Source organism: Tupaia chinensis, unplaced genomic scaffold, assembly GCF_000334495.1.
Source record: "Tupaia chinensis unplaced genomic scaffold, TupChi_1.0 Scaffold144171_1, whole genome shotgun sequence".
NCBI classification, from domain to species: Eukaryota; Metazoa; Chordata; class Mammalia; order Scandentia; family Tupaiidae; genus Tupaia; species Tupaia belangeri.
This window is the reverse complement of record NW_006204027.1, coordinates 611697-629578: the sequence shown is the minus strand read 5'-3', so window position 1 is coordinate 629578 and position 17882 is coordinate 611697. Positions and strand designations below refer to the sequence as shown.

The window sequence follows — 17882 nt, the reverse complement described above, 5'->3', positions numbered from 1 at the left end:
GGGGGTGTGATTTCTCGCTTTCTGTCTCTATGTCTCTCTCTGTCTGGCGAGCGCACGCACCCTATAGCGAAAACCTCTCCAAAAAAAAAAATAAAATAAAATAAGCACAAGACAAGATAATCTCTAGGACTCTCAGAATCAAATTCTCCAAATAGGAAAACCTTTTCCCCCACATGCTGTTTTTCTCTACCTCATTCAAAGGGAATTATCACCTATTTCACATTTCACTTATATAGTCTGTTTTTAAGACAAGTGTGTCCTTCCTCTCCCCAGTACATGCACACATCTATCGCCACACTCTGGCTTCTTTCAAACCATTCATTTCACCTCCACGGAGGTGACACCATCTGGAACCAAAAAAATGAAGCGGCAAAATGTTGAAAATAAAAATAAAGCGGACTTTATTTAGAAGATAAAGGTGGTGGTATCAGTTTTGGTTAATAAAGTTGGGCTCAGAGTGTTTTTAACAGGTCTTTAATGCCATCACACAGACTGGCATGCCAAGGGCATTTTGAATGCCAATTACAGATCGAAGTTGTTTCAAAAACCAAGATGCTATCTCGAAAGCTGATGAAGTTTTGGATTTTTCTTAAAGTCGGACTAAAACACGTCTTAAATAGTTAAGAGTAAATAGACTGCTTGGTTCTGAAAAGTTAAAACACTACACTGAGCAATTCCCCTCCCTCTCTCCACAAGTCCCTAAGGCAATATTACAGTTGCCTGACAGCTAAAATCGCAACAGTTCAACAGAGGGGAGGCTGGGGAGAACTATGGGAAAAACGGAAAAGCAAAATTAATGTGTGTAATTGATATAGGCAGCTGCCACCTGTGGCAAACCAAAGCCTAGTCCGATGCCCAGTTTCTTCACATTTGCACTGACATCTTCCCAAGCAGACGGTAACTACATTCTTGAAGGAATATGCCAAGACTAGGGTGGGGAAGGCCCAGACAGTGAGTGGACAGAATGCATTTCGCACCCAGTCGCCTTAGGTGGTACAATTGACTTGAGGACAAATACTAGGACTATGGGAAACCCACTAGCCAAAGGTAACTAGAAAAGAGGATTAAATGCATAACCAGTGCAGAATAACTGCAAGGCACCAGGACCACAATCCAACCAGCCCATTTCCTCCTCTCCATCAGTGAATGGATCTGGGAGAAAACATTAATAACAGCACTTATCAACTGCTTCCCTGGAACAAAACATGACAAAACACACGGGTTTTTTTCATTATGGTTCTCGGTGTACTTCATTCTCCTGCGGTCTAGCTGAGCAGCCCACACAGGACAGAAATGGGTAGCACTGAGGAATGATCAGATTTTTTTTTCTCCCCAATATTCCTGCCCCTCCCTAAGCCCTGACCCAACCCTATCTAATATCAGGAATGGTTAGTATGTCATCCTTTCCCTCAAGGAACAACTAAAATGGAAACAAGGCATTGGAGGACGAGGCCCCTTCTTAAGAGGGCTTAGGAGCTGGTGCGAGCTCTTTATTCACAATGGAGCGTCTCTCCTTCAAACACCTGGATTTTTTTTTTGTACACTGGTTCATAGATCGGCACTTGACTGAACCTGGCACCAAAAGGCACAATATCTGATACCCTGTACAAGAGCTATTAGATGCTGCCATATGATGGGCAAAACCGAGCCAGTCCCACTCACAAATGGAAGGCTTGGACAGGAAAGGGAAGATGCAAAGGAAGAGATGAAGGAAAATATAAGCCCCTACACTTTTTGTTAGAATGGTAATGAAAGTGGGAATGAGGTCTTGTTTTCTAATCCTCCAAAGACCAGGAAGCAATGAGAAAACTTCCTTGGTTGTTCTGAAAGCAGCATATTCAAAATGCCAGCAAAAATGCCTATTAACTGCAAAACCAAAGGGGATCAAAGTTCACCAACATCCCTCCTTATTGCTGAATGATTCTAAAATTCAGGGTGCCCTACTCCCTTGTAAAAGGGAATATAATTAAGTCTGATTTATGATAATCACAGCACATCACACTTAAAAAAATATTAAAGCGTGTGACCAGGGGAATGTTTGATACCATTTTATTAATCTTCAGCTTCAGTGGAAAAATAAAAACCTTTTTCAAGTGCCACTGTCATCACAAGAGTTCTAGTTAATTGTGTGTGCACATAAACACACACGCTTATATATATTCTTGGTTTTTTGTTAGTTAGTTGGTTTTGAAGTGCAGCAAGAGACCAATACCGCATTGTAGTCAATCAAATAAAAGAGAACAGAAGGCCAAGCAGTTTCCAAATGGTTATTTTATCAGATTGTTTGAACATTAAATTTATCCTCATTTGCAATCCAAAATAGTTACCTGAAGTTTGCTATTGTGTGTATGTGTGTGTTTGTATTTACTTTTATTGTCTATTTGTTTTCTAAATTCTTTGGCACAATTTTCTGGGGGCGTTCAGACTGCCACGGTAATAGCCAGGAGAGAGCTTTTCTTTTTCTGTTGCCAATTCCAAGCATCTAAATTTTGGTTTGTTTGGGTTGTGGCTTTTTGTTTTTGAAGTCTGCTTTATTTGTAACAATTGTACTTTTATTTCTCTATATCCTCTAACTCCAGAGTTTTCCTTTTCTCCCCCCTCCCCCCTTCTACATTCACAGTTGAACCATATTATTAGGAAAGGCGCCTTGTTGAAAAGATCAGGATAGGAGCTCTGACCATTCGTCAGTGTTTTCCCTAGAATAATTACAAAACAAAACAAAACAAAACCTAAAGAGCGTCTTTCCTTTTTTTTTTTTTTTTTTTTTTACATCTCTTGTGCTGCATCAGTAGACAGAACTTCAGTTAGTTTTATGAAATGCAACATCTAACCCCTTATTTTCTGGGAAAAAGAAACTGCAATGACTTGAAGTTGAGAATGTGGATACCGCCTCACTCACACACACTCATTCTCAGACTGTAAAATCCCTCACCCTCCTCTTAGCCGGCACGCATACAGTACCATATGGCCAAGGTACAGCGAAGGTGGGCTGGAGACCCAGGCTCCATCTTTCTCCTCAGTAGCAAAGGCCAGGCTGCCTTTTACAACAAAGCACCACAGCTGAACCCAGTCCCTCCTCCTTTCCCAAACCGGTCATTCCACTCGGCATCGGCCACAAGACAGAAAAGCTAGTTCTAGCCTCTCCTGGGAAGAGATAGCTTTGTTTTTTCCTTAAGTAAATCCATTGTTTTTCTCTTTTCCAAGATGACCGATGTTATGATTTTCTACGAAGTCAGTGCTTACTTAGCTCACTAACAGCGCTGCTGTTGGCGGCTGCGGCTGGGGCTGGGTTTCAATGTGGTGTGTTTTCAAGCCTCACTCACTCATCCTCTCATTCCCAAACATTCAGCATCCGTGCACACTCCTCACTTCCGGGTTTTTCAAAAGATTGGAGATTTCCAGTGGGGGTCTCAGGTTATCATCCCAATGGTAACAGATCTAAAAACAGATGGAAGGAAGGGTCACTTTTTTGAGTTTCATTTATACCCAGCAGAGTCCAACACCCCTCTGGCTTCCTACAATGAAGTGCTTGCTCCTAGGCCTGAAATGAATTTGTCAACTTCAAGGACTCATTATTTTTCTTCCCTTCCCAAGTGCCACCAGCCTATTCTCATTAGCACTTAAAGAGGGTGAGAGGAAAACTAAAAAGATAAAACTCAAAATAGCCAATTGTACTGAGATCTGTAGAGTAATATAACTTGAGTAGCTGGGAGAAAAATAAATTAAAACAGGACAGAGAATTATGACCTTGGTTATCTTCTACAGAGCTAAGCAGTGTCTAAACGCACTGCAGTAAAGAGGAGGGCATGAGGAAGAAGTACAGAGCAGGGAAGAAGAGAATTATGGGAAATGCCATTCTCGATTCTATTAGGGCCCAAAATGCTTTGGGAATGAATTTCTGTGACATCTAGTTATATATAATTTGTGGTAAAAATCAGAACTAGTCTTTGAGCTTGAAATCCTGTTCTCCATTACTATAAGAAATTAAATATTCAGCTCAATGAAAGACAGGTTGCCTGACTTTTCCAGTAGTTCTAGGCCAAAGAACAAAGGCCTGGCTCAGAAGCACCTGTTTGGGCAAGAGTATCAACAAAATACCAAAGGCAGCCCTTACCATGATGGCCTGAAGGAAACATTCCTCTTCCCCAGCAAGCAGGAAGGGGGACAGTGGGACCAGCTCTTACCAGGCTTGGTTCTTCAGCTTCCTCAGTTCTTTTGTTGCCCATGTAGCAAGGGTCTTTGCTTTGCTAGTCTTCGATCTCCGTCCTTCCGTTAACAGTTCATGGATCATTGGCCTAGCTTCTACTAATTTCAGTACATCTTTCCCAAATGCTGTACATAAGTCCCTGTGCAAAACAATCACACCTGAGAATGAGCTCCTGGCCCCATGTCTGTGTCATGTTTGGTACCATCCAAACCAGTGCCAAGTGGGCTATGAGTTTCTAGCATTCACCTACTTTTTTTTCAAAGAATCATTTTTTTAACATTTATCTTTATTTTAATTTGACCGGAGAGGGACAAAGTGAGAGAGATAGAAAGTGAGAAAGCAAGCTGCCAGGTCCAGGACTCAAACTGAAGTTGGCCACGTAGGAGTCCAGCACCTTTAACCACACCATCTGCTACCCACCCTACTTTTTTAAAGAGAGATTTCCGCTATAGGGCATGTACGTGTGCCAGAAACAGAAAGTGAGAAATCGTCCCCTGGGGGAATGGCCATGCTGCAATCCCTTCTCCCAGGATCTTAGGTATACACACACACACACATACCCACACACACCCAGCATGAGTTTTAAGCCACTGGGTCTAGGACTTGAACTGTGGTCGGCCATGTGGGAGTCCAGCAATGTAACCATTACACTATCTGCTGGTCCCAATGGTCACCTACTTTATAAAGCTGGAAGATATTTTAGAGATAACTGAGTCTAACAGCTATCCTAAGCAGATGAGATGTATCAGGTCTAAAGTGGTAGAATAACTCACCCAAGGTTAAACAGCTAATTTGTGGTAAAAATCAGAACTAGAATACAGATCTTTGAGCTCAAGATCAGTGTTCTTTCTTCTATTGATGCCTCGAAAACTTTTAATAGAGGGCTGGTCCTGTGGTTAAGGGAGCCAGAACCCCAAAGGGCAACTATGTGATTCAAATCTTAGCCCTGATGGTTCAGAAATCACACTGGGCACATGTGTACCCCAAATCCCAACAGAATGGAGAAATGGAGAAGGGATGGTGGTGTAGCCACACCCCCTGGACATGCTTTATCTTCTCCTGCTGGCAAATGTAAGCACACCTCTGCTCTAAAAACAAAAATCCTCAACAGAGGCAATTTGTTGACCACATCAGATTATTGGATAGATGCAGATCTGACACTGCCTCTATACCTGTGAATAGGAAGAAATTAGGTCTGGAGGACTTGAAATAAATGATTATTTGTGATCACTGAAAGTGGGATACTATAGACTCTACAAAGAAATCTTGCCTATGCCAAAAAAGTTGTCCTCTCAAAATTCTTCCCTATGTCTTTTCATTGCCCAGGAGACACTGTTCAGCTACTGCAAGCAGAGCATTACTTACCCTATCAGTCCAGCAGCACAAGCTACTACTCCATCTGTGTGATCCTCATCTCCAGCAATGTGGTCAATGAAAGACAGAATAAATTCTACTCTGGGTTGTACCAGCATCACGTCCGCTATAAAAGGAAAAAGGAGGTCTGCAATGAAGTTTTCCACATTTGGTAGGATTATACACCTTTTCAAAATTCCCAACAATTCTATCCCTATTGGTAATGTTCAAGCTGGATAAACAGTTGCATTGTCATTATATCAAGTCATTCTTTTGCAGATTAAGAAGTCATTCTACAAGGGCGGGTCCACAATGTAACAATTAGAAGCTAAATTCCATGTGGCCAACCATGGTTCTAGTCCCAGCTTTGGTGGCTCAAGAAACAGGCTGGGGATCCTGACCGAATGGAGAAACTGGACAAAAAAGGGCGGCTGCATGACCATACCATTAGAGAGATCTCTCTCACACACACATGCACATATACCCTTCGGTATTAAAAGCAAAACAAAACAACAGGAGAGACAAATATTCCTCTTCCTATTAGCCAGTGATGACTAATGAGTAAAATACAAATACATCCCCAATCAGCAACAAGAAACACTAGGTAAGGAAATTTTAAGTCTCCGCTCCTCCCATTTAGTTTTAGGGATGTGTAGGGGGAGGAAACTTTTTTTTTTTTGCAGAGGTTTTTGCTATACAGCATGTGCGCTCGCCAGGGAGAGAGAGACAGAGACAGAAAGTAAGAAATCACCCCCAGGGGGGGATGGCCCACACGGCAATCCCTTCTCCTCCCGGTATCTTGGGCACGCACACACACGCACCTGGTGTGAGTTTAAGCCACTGGGTCCAGGACTCGAACCGCAGTCAGCTACATAGGAGTCCAGCAACATAGCCATTACGCCAACTGCTGGTCCCGGGGGAGGAAACTTTTAAACTGCCCCTCACAGTTGGTATAGAGACCACCAGCAATTCTGGTATAGGTTTTCCTACAGCCTCGCTGGATCCCAACTCTTATAATGCTCATAAAATGTGAGACAAAGCAGCAGAGGAAAAGGGAACAGAAAAAGCCTCAAGCCACTCTCTTCATTAGGGCACTGCTCCCTGCGCTCGCCAGGGAGAGAGAGACAGAGAGACAGAAAGTAAGAAATCACCCCTCAGGGGGGGATGGCCCACACGGCAATCCCTTCTCCTCCCGGTATCTTGGGCACGCACACACACGCACCTGGTGTGAGTTTAAGCCACTGGGTCCAGGACTCGAACCGCAGTCAGCTACATAGGAGTCCAGCAACATAGCCATTACGCCAACTGCTGGTCCCGGGGGAGGAAACTTTTAAACTGCCCCTCACAGTTGGTATAGAGACCACCAGCAATTCTGGTATAGGTTTTCCTACAGCCTCGCTGGATCCCAACTCTTATAATGCTCATAAAATGTGAGACAAAGCAGCAGAGGAAAAGGGAACAGAAAAAGCCTCAAGCCACTCTCTTCATTAGGGCACTGCTCCCTGTCCTCCCCTCCTTTAAGTAACTGGTGAGCTACAGAATGAGACTCGGCCCATCTGGCTAAGCACACGCGGGCCGGTGAACTAAGGAAACTGGGTTGTATACTCAACGGTGTACGTTCTCCTGATCGCCCTTCAGTCCCTGGACAATTCCGGTGTAGGCTTCCAAGCAGCCTTCCCTTAGCTCATTCAGATAATCCACCATGTCATAGTCTGACTGTAAGAGACAAAGAATAGAATCTCCATCATGCTGATCACTTGAATCACACGTCTCTTCCAATCAGAACTGGACTCAAAGAGGAGAAAGAGAGCTTCAAGCTTACCTTGTCTACTTGGGCTTGGGAGGCCTGCTGAAGAGTATTCAATACGACTTCTAGGTATTTTTTAAACTCTCCTCCAATAGCAAGGGCAATATCACCAAACACTGACAGAATCTGCGGCTTCACAGACCTGTGAACGTTCTCATTCTGACAAAGAAAGCGAATTAATAAAAGTCAAAATTTGTCTAGTCCAAAGCCTCAAGAAACTTTCATTTATAACTACTACTATTATTATTTTTTTGAGGTTTTTGCTATAGGGTGTGTGCGCTCACCAGAAAGATAGAGACAGAGAGACAAAACGAGAGATCATCCCCTGGGGGGATGCCACGCCGCAATCCCTTTCCCTCCATTCTCTCAGGATCTTGAGCACACACGCACAGGCCCGTGAGCTTGGCACCAGGTCCAAGATTTGAACCGCAGTCGACTACATGGGAGTTCAGCGACATGGCTATTACACCAACCATTGGTCCCTATAATTACTAACAGTAAATCATTGGAAGGCTTTCCTATTGCACCTCACATCAATTCTACGACACTAGCACAAGCACTGCTATTTACACTTGACAAAAGAGGACAAGCCAGAGATTCAAGTCACTGCCTTTTTCTTTTTCTTTTTTTTTTTTTTTTGAGAGATTTTCACTATAGGGCACGTGCGTTCGCCAGACAGAGAGAGAGAGACATGGAGACAGAAAGCAAGAAATCACCCCCCAGGGAGGATGGTCACGCCGCAATCCCTTCTCCTCCATTCTCCTCTCGGGATCTTGGGCACGCACCCACTGGGTCCGGGACGCGAACCGTGGTCAACTGCGTGGGAGTCCAGCGACATAGCCATTACGCTAACTGCTGATTCACACTTGCCTTTTTCTTAAGGCCATGGTCAACATTCCAGGAATTTACAACTCACCATCACACAACTTGATGCTTATTTGTCTCTCTAACCGCTAATTTTTAAAAATTATTTATTTAATTTTATTCATTCATTCATTTTAATTTGACCAGAGAGAGAGACAGAGAGAAAGAGAGTGAGGGAACGTGAGAAAGTACGCCACCAGGTCCGGGACTCGAACCGTGGTCAGCCATGTGGGAGTCCAGCACCTTAACCACCACGCCACCCGCTGGTCCCTCTAATGGCTTATTTTCCAAGACTGGTTAATTAGATTACATGTTGATACTCACTCCCAAGTTCTCCAGTAGCAGCTGCATCACTTCATCACAAAAAGGTAAGATGTTGGATTGCAGGGCACGGCATAAATCTCCCACTAAGCCCACAGCTGCCAAACAAACCTGCAAAGGATCAAGGAAACAATCTCCCAAACAGAACAAGGTCCTATAGGCTAAGGTACCATGTTTACCTAGCTTTGTCCTTTATCACTTGAAAAAAAGGAAACATCTTCCCTCTGTTAACCATGATGGCAGGAAGAAAACTAAGACTATCTAAGACACCATTAAGAAAGGAGAGAAAAAAGACAGTAGTTACCAGGGATGGTGGTGGCAGAGAAGGGTGGTTTAATAATAATAACCATTGCATAGAGAAAAACTACCTTGGCTATAGGAACCTCATTTTGAGTGTACCACAGGGGCTGTCATGTATAAATGCAAACAAATTACTTCTAACGACATACCCTACCTGATATTCAGCATAATTTTTCAATCCAATGCCCAGGAAGGGTTTAAAGGCCTCCATGTACTTGAGGAATTCACCACCCAACACTGTAATGGAACAAACTATTAGCTAATGACAGACAACACCATGAGATATAATAAAAGTAAATAAAACCAACACCCCAACTCTCCTAAAATGTACTCACTCCACTCAACAGGTGGGGTGGAGTGGGAGTTAATGACTGATTCTGCACGAGGACATTGAAGGCTGTCTCATATAAAAAATTTATAACTGCTAGAAAGGACTGATTCTTATGCCCTAGAGACAATGCCAACTCCCTACAGAACAAGGTTTTACTCTGACTGAAACAACAAAGTGGTATGATCACCAAGATGAATCCAAGGCTAATTCTGAATTGGCTGAGTGGCGCTACTGCTTCTTGTCCACCCTCTCATCTGCTTTAACATGTCCTCTATAGAGGCCAGCTGCAATACAGGGTTCCTCAGCAATCCCATCAAGGGCTTAACAAGCCACCGTCAGGAAAAGTAGCATTGGGCTTTAAACCCAAAGCAGCCACCCCAGGAGTCAAAATTAACCTCTTTGCCTTTTCAGGGTGGTCATGTGTTGCCAGACGTTAGATGGGGACTACTTTATGCCAGACATTAATGGGCCCAGTCCTCAGGAGAGTGGTCCTCAGGTGATGGCCTTCAGAACATACTTAGGTCACCCCTGAAGCAACATTCCAAGTTTCAAAAGTGCTCTTTAAATTGTGTTTAATGGCTCTTGAAGGGCTGTTAAGTTAGACGCGGCTTTCCCAAAGTGTTTGCTTGGTCAAACGTGCAATATTCAGAAAATCAATTAGTTCCTAGAACTCAGTATTTCATTCCATCTCACCCTAGGCATCATTGTATGTCAGACTGAGTCCAAAAGATTACAGCCCAAACCAGGAGGTACCATGTGCCAGGAAAGAAAACAGAAACCTTTGCCTCCTCCATCCCTAATAGGAGCCAAACCTCAATCAAGCAGATTGACTTCCAGGGGAAGAAGGAATTCAGTGAATGTGACGTAAGCAGTAAGAGCTGTCCCCAGAGAAAAGACGTCAATCTGACTTAGCTGCAAACTGGACCCCATTTACTTTAGAGAGAGTAGGCAGTTACACAAATTTACACTTAAGTTCAATTCAACTTTGAACTAGTAAAAGGCACATGCTTTCTGTAGTTAAAAATTCGCCAAGACCATCAAAATGACTACATCTAGAGACATCCTCTGACTGATTTCTGCCCACCAACCTTCCACCAGAGTGCTAACTGCCATCAGGGCATCCTCCTGTACGCCCCCAGACCCAGCTGTGCTCTGGAACATCCTCAAGAGGGAGGCCATGACCACATCAGAGATCTGCAATGCATCCTGATGCTGCACTTTTCGGAGAACATTCTGTAAAATAAAAGAGAGTTCAGAATCTACTCCAAATCCTCTAAATCAGAACACCACATTTAAAAAATTAAGTCTCTCTAACTTTTAGGAAGACTAAATACACTTAACATGCTCTAGAACTGTGATGGGGCAAACCATTTACAACAAAACGTTCATTTTAACATCTCTTACGTTTTTAATCTGGAACAAACACAAGATAATCCTCCACAGTGCAGGAAGTCTTCTCCTCCACATTTATGTCTCACTATCTGACAAATCCCTATCAGCAGCCTCTACATTGCAGTCTTACTGGAATGACAGTTAAATCATTTCCTCTTTAAAGAGGGTCAGGTTGGGACCAGCAGTTAGTGTAATGGCTATGTCGCTGGACTCCCATGTAGCTGACTGTGGTTCAAGTCCCGGAGCTGGTGGCTTAAACTCATGCTGGGCACATGTGCGTGCATGCCCAAGATCTCGAGAGGAGAATGGAGAAGGGACTGCAGCGTGGCCATCCCCCAGGGGGCGATTTCTTGCTATCTCTCTCTGTCTTTCTGGCGAGCACACGTGCCCTATAGCAAACCCCCCCCCAAAGAAAAAGAGGGTCATGTTGTTTTAGAGCTTTTATACATAAATAAAAATCAACCCTGTATCTTAACCTACTTACAAATAATGGTCAGGAAATAGTCTTGGGCCAAACTGTGGTGGGTCCAAGTGGTAGGATGCCACTGTGTGGTGGCTGAAGCTGAATGAGAGGCCTGGGTTTTGTTCCCAGCCCAAATTCACCAGGCTTGCTGCCTACAGTCCTGGCTAACTGGGACGCTGGTGCAGAAGGATTGCAAAATTGCAAGATCCTGTTAAAAATACTGGGTTGTAGGAAAAGTCATGCCATATTTTTCTACGTATTTCTATGCAAAGATTTGTCATGACTTTTCCAACAAACACCCCCCTCTCTTTTAGAAAAAAAAAAAGTCTTGCGGCTGGCAGGTGGCTTAGTGGCTAAATTGGGCACTGGATTCCTACATGGCTGACTGCGGTTCGGATCCCAGATCAGGTAGCTTGCTTTCTTGCCTTCCCTTTCTCTCTCTGATCAAATTAAAAAATAAGCGCAATTAAATTTTAAAAATTAATTAAAATGAAGTCAGCATCATCAAACCTCCCTCCTCATTCTTTTGCTTGCTTAAAGTAATTTCACTGAATGATTCCTGTATTTTATCTGATAAAAAAAGAGATTCCTTAGCAGTCATACTTAAAAAATAATACATATGGCAGGCCAGCCAGTGGTTTGGTGGGTAAGGTAGTAATCCCACATGACTGTCTATGTGGGGCTCAACTCCTGGACCCAGCAGCTTGAAAAACACAGCTTGTATGCCTAAAATATCCTGAGAGGAGAATGGAGAAGGGATTGCAGCATGGGTATCCACCCCGGGGGATGCTTACTTAGACAGTCCCGCAGCAAAGTACACATGCCCTATGGTAAAAACTGAAGATGAAGTCTAGAGTAAAAAGAGAATTAAGATGACCTAGTGTCATCAAATATTAAAATGCAATACCAACTTAAGCTTCAGACAGATTTCAGGATTTTCCCATTCTCTTGCAGAAAGAGAGAATGGCTCCTTAGCCATGTCAGGAGTGGAGAATGACCTTCTATTTTCATTTTCCCAGTCTCTCCTCAGAAACATTCTGTAGACATAGACCCTATAAGTAACATAAATCAGGAGTCCCCAGTCCCTGGGTCATGGATAGGTAGTGGTCTGTGGCCTGTTAAAAACTGGGATGCACAGCAGGAGGTGAGCAGTGGGAGAGCCAGTGAAGCTTCACCTGTTTTTACAGCCACTCCCCATTGCTTGCCTTATCACCTGACCTCCATCTCCTGGCAGACCAGTGATGGCATTAGATTCTCATAGGAGCTCCCAAATGGGACCACCTAGTTGCAGGAAAATAAGCACAGGGCTCTCATGATTCTGGGTAATGGTGAGTTGTTTAATTATTTCATTACGTATTACTATGTGATTATAACAGAAATAAAATGCACAATAAATGTAACACACTTGAATCATCCTGAACATCCCTACCCATGGAGAAACCATCTTCCAAGAAACTGATTCCTGGGGCCAAAAAGGCTGGGGTCTGCAGACATAAATGATAATAAAGTTTCCAACAGCAAATATTTTAAAAGACAGTGGTAGAAATACAGCTGCCCACACAAACTAGTTGTGTAGTTGGGAAAGGCCATGACACACCAAGTAGCTTTTGTTCCTACACTGTACTAAAGACAAACTGGAGCTTCCTGGATGGTCAGAAAAGAGAGGCTGGGGTCTCCCATTCAATCACAGACCAAAGCCTTCTGAGAAGGGTTTCTAATTAGCATCATCTACATGATTTCCAAGTTTTGTGCTATGTTAACACGCCATGCTGAGATCCTGCTCCTCTTCCTTGGAGCTATTAAGGAGTGAGAAGGCACCATCCTACCTGAAGAGTTGCGCAGAGTAAAGACTGAAGGTCATTGAACTGGATCCTGTCAGATGTGCTCTGGATATGTGACTATAAGGGAAGGAAAAAAATAACAGGTACTACATAAAAAATCTTCCACTTTCACCACAGTTACTAGGACAAGTCTCTACAAAAGCTAAGGTAAATACAAACACACCATATACATAGTATAATACATGTTTGTAAAAACTGACAAGCAATGCACAATTATGCTGCAATGGCTTTTGTATAAACCTTATACCTGAGATAAATATTTATAAAGTTTGGGTGGTCCCCTAAGGGGCTAGACACTCCCACATGACTGACCACAGTTCAAGTCCCGGACCTGGTGGCTTGATTCCTCCCTTTCCCTCTCTCTCTAGCCATAGTAAAATAAAATGAATGAATAATAAAATTAAAATAGATAATTCTTTTTTTAAAATTAAATTATTTATTTAATTTTATTTATTCACTCATTTATTTTAATTTGACCAGAGAGAGACACAGAGGAGGAAAGAGAGAGGGAAAGGGAGAAAGGAAGCCACCAGGTCTGGGACTAGAACCGTGGTTGGCCATGTGGGAGTGTCCAGCACCTTAACCACCATACCACCTGCTGGTCCCAAAATAGGTATTCTTAAAAAGAAAAAGTTTGTGGAAGGCCAGTCCTGTGGTCTAATGGTTAAAGGAGCTGAATCCCACATGGTCAACTGTGGTTCAAATCCTGGCCCTGGTGGCTTAAAAAACATACTGGGCATGTTCAAACTCTTATAGAATGGAGATGGAAAAGGGATTGAGGTATGATCATGCCCTATTGAGGGGAGGGTACTTTCTCTCTCTCTCTGGTGAGTATACAACCTCTGGTAATAAAGAAAATGCTTGGGGAAAGGGGTTAGCATGTGGTGTGTGGTTAAGGCACTGGACTTCCACATGGTTGACTCTGATCTGAGTACAGAACCTGGTAGCTTGCTTTCTTACTTTTCCTTTTTCTCTCTCTGGTCAAATTAAACAATAGTAACAACAACAACAACAAATAAAATGAACTTTAAAAAAAAAAAGAATTATTTTATTTAATTTTATTGATTTATTTTAATTTGACCAGAGGGAGGGAGGGAGGGAGAAGGCAAGAAAAAGGGGGAATGTAAGTCGCCAGGGCTGGGACTTGAACCACGGTCAGCCATGTGGTGCAGCACCCTTAACCACACCACCTTCTGGCTCCAAAATTAAGTAATTCCTAAACAAAAAATTAAAAAGCTTAGGGGCAAAAAAGGAGTAATCAGGACCCACAGATGGCATAGTGGTTGGGTCACGGACTCCCACACTCTCAACTATGGTTTGAGTCTTGCACTCGACAGCTTAAAACTCACGCTGGGCACATGTGTGTCCAAAATCCTAAGAGAATGAACTAAGGTGTGGCCATCCTCATAGGGGTGGAGGTACGGGGGGGGGGGGGTTTTGCTGTGGGGGGGGGGGGGGGGGGGGTTTTTGCTGTCTTTCTGGAAAGCACACACGTCCTATAGCCAAAATCTCTTAAAAAAAAAAAAAAAGTATTGGGACCAGCAGATGGTGTAAAGGTTACATCACTGAACTCTCACAGTTGACTGCAATTTGAGTAATGGACCTGAAAGCTTGAAACTCACACCAAGCACGTGTGTACGTATGCCCAAAATCTCAAGAGGAGAATGAAGAAGGGACTGTGGCATGGCCATCCCCCAGGGGGTGATTTCTCACTTTGTCTCTTCAGCAAGTGCCCGTGTCCCATAGCAAAAATCTCTCCAAATGAATATATATATAAATAAAGGTGTTATCTTTAAGTTTACTCTGGTGCAAAAAATTCTGAGATCCACATAGTTTATTTATAATATGCATTTTCCCATGAACTTCCTGATGCCAAGTCATATACTTAAACACTAAAAGAGAGAAGTCTTAAAAACAGAGCTGTGTGGTAGGAGGACTATGTCCCTCACCAATAGCCTCACCTCCATCTGAAGAACCTGTTGTAGTCGCTCCATGATGACTAAGGTAGTTTTCTGAACTGCAGGGTAACAATCCTTGGCACTATTTTTCACAATTTCCATTAGAGACTCATATGCAGAACTCCTCAGGTTGTTCTGGTGTCCATCAGGTCTGTAAGGAACATATAGCAAAAATCTTAAAGCCTTAACTGAGGAGAGCAAACAGAAGTTGATGTACAATGCATTACCAAGAAAACCCAAAAGTAGAGAAGGTTATAGCCTTGGCTTGAGTTTGACAATACATCAAAGAACCAAATTTTCTTTTTTTGAAAGATTCTTGGCTGGGGTCAACAGATGGCGTAGCAGCTACATGGCTGGATTCCCACATGGCTGACCACAGTTCAAGTCCCAGACCTGGGGTTTAAAACTCATGGCAGGAGTGTGTGCATGCATGCCTAAGATTCAGGGAGGAGAATGGAAGAGAAGAGATTACAGTATGGCAAGCCATCCCCTGTGGTGAGTGATCTCTTACTCCCCTTTGTCTCTATCGTTCTCTCCTGAGTGACTGCCCTAAAGCAAAAACCTAAAAAAAAAAAAATTTTGTTTTTGGAAGAGGTTTTTGTTATAGGTCACGTGCATTCACCAGAAAGACAGACAGACAGACAGAAAGTGAGAAATCAGGAAGAGGTTTTTGTTATAGGTCACGTGCATTCACCAGAAAGACAGACAGACAGACAGAAAGTGAGAAATCACTCCCCAGGGGGGATGGCCATGCCACAATCCCTTCTCCATTCTCCTCTTGGGATCTTGAGCACGCACGCACCTGCGCCTGGCATAAGTTTAAGCCACTGGGTCTGGGACACAAACCGTGATCGACTATTTCTGGGTGGCCCCCTTTTTTTTTTTTTTTTTCTTTTTTTGGTATAGGGAGTGTACACTTGCCAGAGGAAGGGCTGGAGCAAGGAGGGAAGAAAAAGAGAAATTACTCCCCCACAAGGGGATGATCATGCTGCAATCCCTTCTCCTCCATTCTCTTCTCGAGATTTTCGGCAAGCACATCAGGTGCCCACTCTTTCATTCAGGCTGATGGAACTCAAATTTGAACTGCAGAGTTGGCCTTGAGGGAACCAGAGCTTTAAGCCAACACACCACCTGCTGGCCCCTCTAGGAACCACATTCACAAAAATTCTTTGAGCTAACAGCTACATTCATCATGGTTCCTAGATTTAGTAAAAATATAGAATGGGCCTTTTGGATATGGCTAAATATTGTTTTGAAGTGGTAAAGAACCCATGTGGAAAATTTAAGGGGTTACCTGAATAGCCTTAAAGACACCCTAACATTCTTTATTCATTTCAATGAGATGCCTCCATACACAATCTCAGAGAGGGGTGAGAATGAAATAGTTAAGCATGGAATTTTTTTAAAAGAGGTCTTTGTATAGGGTGTGCTCGCCAGAGAGACAGAGACAGAAAAGCGAGAATCACCCCCTAGTGGGGATGGCTTAGTAATCTCTTCTTTTCCAGCCTCCTCTCGCGATTTTGGGCACACACACGCCCGGTTTGAGTATTAACATGCTGGGTCCAGGACTCAAACCATGGTTGACTACACGAGAGTCCAGTATATAACTACCATGCCATTTGCTGATCTCAAGCATGGAAGATTTTCATGCCAAGCCCACCTCCTGGTGGTTTACTGTGCTTATGGGTTAAGGTATAGCTCACTCAGAACACTGATTATAGGTTGCCCCTAATTTGCAATCCTTATAAACAATATTTTAAATGCTTGTTTATAAACCAACTGCAGTTAATGCCAACTATAGTTAAAGTAAATACTTTACCCAGTATCATAAGCAGCAGCTGATGATTTGGTATAGCAATACATTCATAATGAGAGTTATTTCTCTTAAACCATAATCAAACATCCGTTAACATCGAAAACTATAAAATAGGGATCAGCAGGTGGCATGATCATTAAGGTGCTGGACACTCCCACATGGCCTACCACGGTTCAAGTCCTGAATCTGGTGGCTTGCTTTCTCGCTTCCTCTCTCTCTTTCTCTGCCTCTCTCTGGTCAAATTAAAATAAATTAATAAATAAATAAAATTAAATAAATAATTTTTTTTTTAAATCTGCAAAATAAAGGGACCTCTCTAGATCAATTACTCTCTAAATGAAGGAGAAATGGGATGGTCTTCAGACTTTAATTGTAAAACAACTCTAAGGTAGGTATAGTCTACCTTCTTTCTCCCTTTCACTTAAACAATATTGGATTCTTCCACTTCCTCCAAGCAGGTTCCACTGGCCCTAACTCACTATCTCTGTGATCAAGATGATGTCCTGCACACTGAGGAAGCAGGAGTCAGATGCACAGACATCACTCATTCCTGTGAAGTATCAGTCACCTGTCCGTTGTCTCGAGGAGCTTCTGAACTATAAGTTCAAACGAAGAAGATAAGCAGTAGGTAGCTGGTTCTTCTTGATCATCAGCAACATCTGCAGCTTCATAAGCAGCTTCAGCCAGACTGGAGAACGCCTGAACAGACAGACTCAGTATTAGTCCTGAAAAGAGCCCCACTGCAGGATGACTTCATTGCTCCTTAAGATGCACTGGGTAGTGCTCTTCTCCAGCTAACCGAAGACAAATAGTGCTAGTGAGGCCCCAACTTACTCTGTCAAGGTCACCTCAAGAGCACTTAACATTGCCAGGTGTCCTTAAAATAAGGTATTTTAGTTTTGCTATAGGGCATGTGCACTTGCCAGAGACACAGAGAGGGGGAGAGGGAAAGTGAGAAAGCACCTTGCCTGGGTCGGGGGGGAAACCATGCCACAATCCCTTCTCATCTCCTCTAGGGATTCTGGGAATGCACACACATGACTGGTATGATTTTCAAACTATTTGGTCTAGGACTCAATCACAGTCAGTCATGTGGGATCCAGTGCTTTAAATTCCACATGGCCTGTTGGCCCCGGGTATTCGTTTATATTTTTCATTTGCCCTGTCTGATAATCACACCGCAGAGTACTTTCACACACCGCAATGGCCTGCCATTTCATTTCTCTTTC

The 17882-nt window shown here is 43.1% G+C and overlaps 1 protein-coding gene across 2 annotated transcripts in view; it reads right to left on the bottom strand.

Annotated features, from left to right (window-relative positions):
- Nucleotides 1–377: 377 nt before the first annotated feature.
- KPNB1 (karyopherin subunit beta 1) overlaps nt 378–17882 on the bottom strand; it is a 34515-nt gene continuing 17010 nt past the window's right edge. For both annotated transcript variants that reach the window (XM_006166089.3, XM_006166090.3), the window contains exons 10-20: nt 17222–17352; nt 14841–14988; nt 12865–12936; nt 10272–10416; nt 9007–9089; nt 8556–8663; nt 7383–7526; nt 7171–7276; nt 5573–5687; nt 4185–4346; nt 378–3438 (exon numbers count right to left, since the gene is read on the bottom strand). In XM_006166089.3, the coding sequence (XP_006166151.1) occupies nt 3438; nt 4185–4346; nt 5573–5687; nt 7171–7276; nt 7383–7526; nt 8556–8663; nt 9007–9089; nt 10272–10416; nt 12865–12936; nt 14841–14988; nt 17222–17352 (1215 nt within the window). In that variant the 3' untranslated portion in view covers nt 378–3437. The remainder of the gene's footprint in view (nt 3439–4184; nt 4347–5572; nt 5688–7170; nt 7277–7382; nt 7527–8555; nt 8664–9006; nt 9090–10271; nt 10417–12864; nt 12937–14840; nt 14989–17221; nt 17353–17882) is intronic.